The sequence below is a fragment of the Volvox carteri genome (assembly GCF_000143455.1).
Source record: "Volvox carteri f. nagariensis unplaced genomic scaffold VOLCAscaffold_1, whole genome shotgun sequence".
NCBI lineage: Eukaryota > Viridiplantae > Chlorophyta > Chlorophyceae > Chlamydomonadales > Volvocaceae > Volvox > Volvox carteri.
In genome coordinates, this window is record NW_003307545.1 from 5,307,953 (window position 1) to 5,310,222 (window position 2,270).

General features: G+C 53.8%; 1 protein-coding gene across 1 annotated transcript in view; it reads right to left on the reverse strand.

Moving 5' to 3' along the window:
- Positions 1 to 1,298: 1,298 nt before the first annotated feature.
- The window catches only part of jtnpB8-1 (jordan transposition protein), a gene marked incomplete at its 3' end in the record, with an annotated part of 10,850 nt that continues 9,878 nt past the window's right edge, over positions 1,299 to 2,270 (reverse strand). The window contains exons 25-27 of the mRNA XM_002946250.1: positions 1,993 to 2,090; positions 1,860 to 1,962; positions 1,299 to 1,340 (exon numbers count right to left, since the gene is read on the reverse strand). Of these exons, the coding sequence (XP_002946296.1) occupies positions 1,299 to 1,340; positions 1,860 to 1,962; positions 1,993 to 2,090 (243 nt within the window). The remainder of the gene's footprint in view (positions 1,341 to 1,859; positions 1,963 to 1,992; positions 2,091 to 2,270) is intronic.

Consider the following 2,270-nt stretch of genomic DNA (forward strand, 5'->3'; position numbering starts at 1 on the left):
CTTTAGTGGTACGACTTGAGGCCGGCGATCCGTGTCCTCAGGATCGTCTTTTGCATAAATAGCGCGTGTTGCAGGTTTTCTGTATCTTGTTTTTGTTGTTCAGCACGCGCCCCGCCCTCCCACCCTGGAGGCCGCGTCGCCCGCCCTTTTCGCTCTACTACATTATTTCTTTTCCTTTTGGTTCGGTGCGGCCTTTTCATCGTTCAGGCCGTAAGAGCACAGCCAATATCTGTAACAGAAATGGCAATAGACTCGTAGCAGGAGCTAATCATAGATAGGTACGATGACCGTACACACAAATCGAAATTGAAATACAGGAGCCACTAAATTGTTTGGCTAAATTACTTTAGCCGTATATTGTGAAGACATTCCATTTAGCATCACTGTGTCCCCCTACCAAAATGGAAGCGTGCTAAAGAACGTTCCTGAGAACGCTAAGAATGCTAAGAACGGCTTAAGAATGCTGGTGCTGCTGAGAATGATCTTATGCCAGTCTCAAGCATTCTTATGACGGTTTTACGAAAGAATGGCTTTGAGAATGCAACAGTGCGGAAAACTTAGCAGAAACACGCACAAGTTACAGCGGTTTGCCCCTTCCATATATAGTTCAAGCAGGAAACAGAGAGTCAGTCCTGTATTCTGAAATAAGTTCATAGTGCTGAAATCATCCACAAGACCGACCATGAGGGCCCCTACTGCTCTGGACCCGTGGGTAAGGCCCTTCGAAAACTAGTACTGGCTGGCACCAGGAAGTCGCCCCAGTATACAAGTGAAGCAGACACGCCCCAACAATCAACTATCCAACGAAGGATTTAGTCAGTCAACGTATGGAACGGGCCCCAAGCAATTTCTGTCGATTTGCATAGTAACGTGCCACTCCCATTACCTATTACTTCACCAATACGTCCCTGTGCACAACATTCATTCGGTTATCCATCAGCCATACCATCAGCTGTACCTTCATTGAGAAGCCCCACCCAGGCCCAGCACCAGGAAGCCCAACATGACCAAAGTCAGAGTGTACACCAACCAGTCATCCTCCACGGGTTGCTTCTTTATATCAAGGGCGCCAAGCGGCCTGACCATTGTCAGCAGATTATTGGAGCATGGATTCTGCTGTCTTTTATCTAGTGAGATAAAGTGCCTGCATGGCTGAGCTGATGGACAAACAATGGTGCACTTCGATCACTCTCAACACTGTGCTTAGGATTCACAGGGACTGACGGAAAGACCTAGCACAAGCACACCGTGGCACACACAAGGGCGCCACCCTGCCGGTCTGACCATCAAGTCCCAGGCTAGACAGAACACGAGCACGTCTCAACCCATTCATGGGCCAGCTGCACGGTGGCAACACCGCCAGCTCAGCGGGTTTGTGGTCATTCACCAGCCACAGCCAGAACTCCAGTCTCACCAGCCCCAAACGTTTGGGGTTAACCCCGCCCTCTCACACTCAAACTACAAGCTGGCCGCTCACAGATGGAATCTGCCTGGCCACTGTGGAATGGCATCCGTGTGCATATTCAATGCTCAGGAGAGGTGGAATAGCCGACGGAGCTCCTTGTGGACATAAGCCAGGCTGTATGTCTCATTTTCCAGATCACCACCCTGAACATACCAGTGGAGGCGCGGGCTCCAGGTGCCAGCCTTGCCAGCCGCCCCAGCATGCACAGTGTTGCCATGCAGGAAAATGATCTGGCCAGGCTGTCCCCGCATCCTCATGACTGGGTGACTCGGGAGGTGTGACACGAACCTCAGGGCTGTCTCGTCCGGCAGGGTCAATGTGTTCGCCAGGGACAGGCCTGATGGCGTGCCACCCCGCCCCGCCCCCTGACCGCTGTGGGGGCTGGCCTCCCCACCTGCCGCACTGCTTCTGTCGGCTCTGCTTGCATCACCTGCTTCGGCATCATCTGCTGCTGCAGCAGCAGCTGCAGCAGCAGGCTCTGCCCGAGCAGCAAACGCCTGCACAGTGTGGTGGCTCCCTGGGCTCACCCACAGCTCGATGTCCTGCTCCAATGGCACGATTGCAACAAACGACATCCCTCTGCCAGGCTGCATGTCCACGTGCAGCGTCTGCCGACGAATGGGGGCTGTGCCGCCAGGGTTGTTGCCAAGGATCACACCAGGCTTGACCAGGTGCAAGCCAGGGATCCACGTAGGATGCTATGTTCGACAGGCTAGGCCCCGGCTGCACCTTGTCCAGCTTGACCATCATACGCCTCCCGGTTCCATTGCTGAGTCGGAGCCTGCCCTCGTGGGTAAGCCGTGTA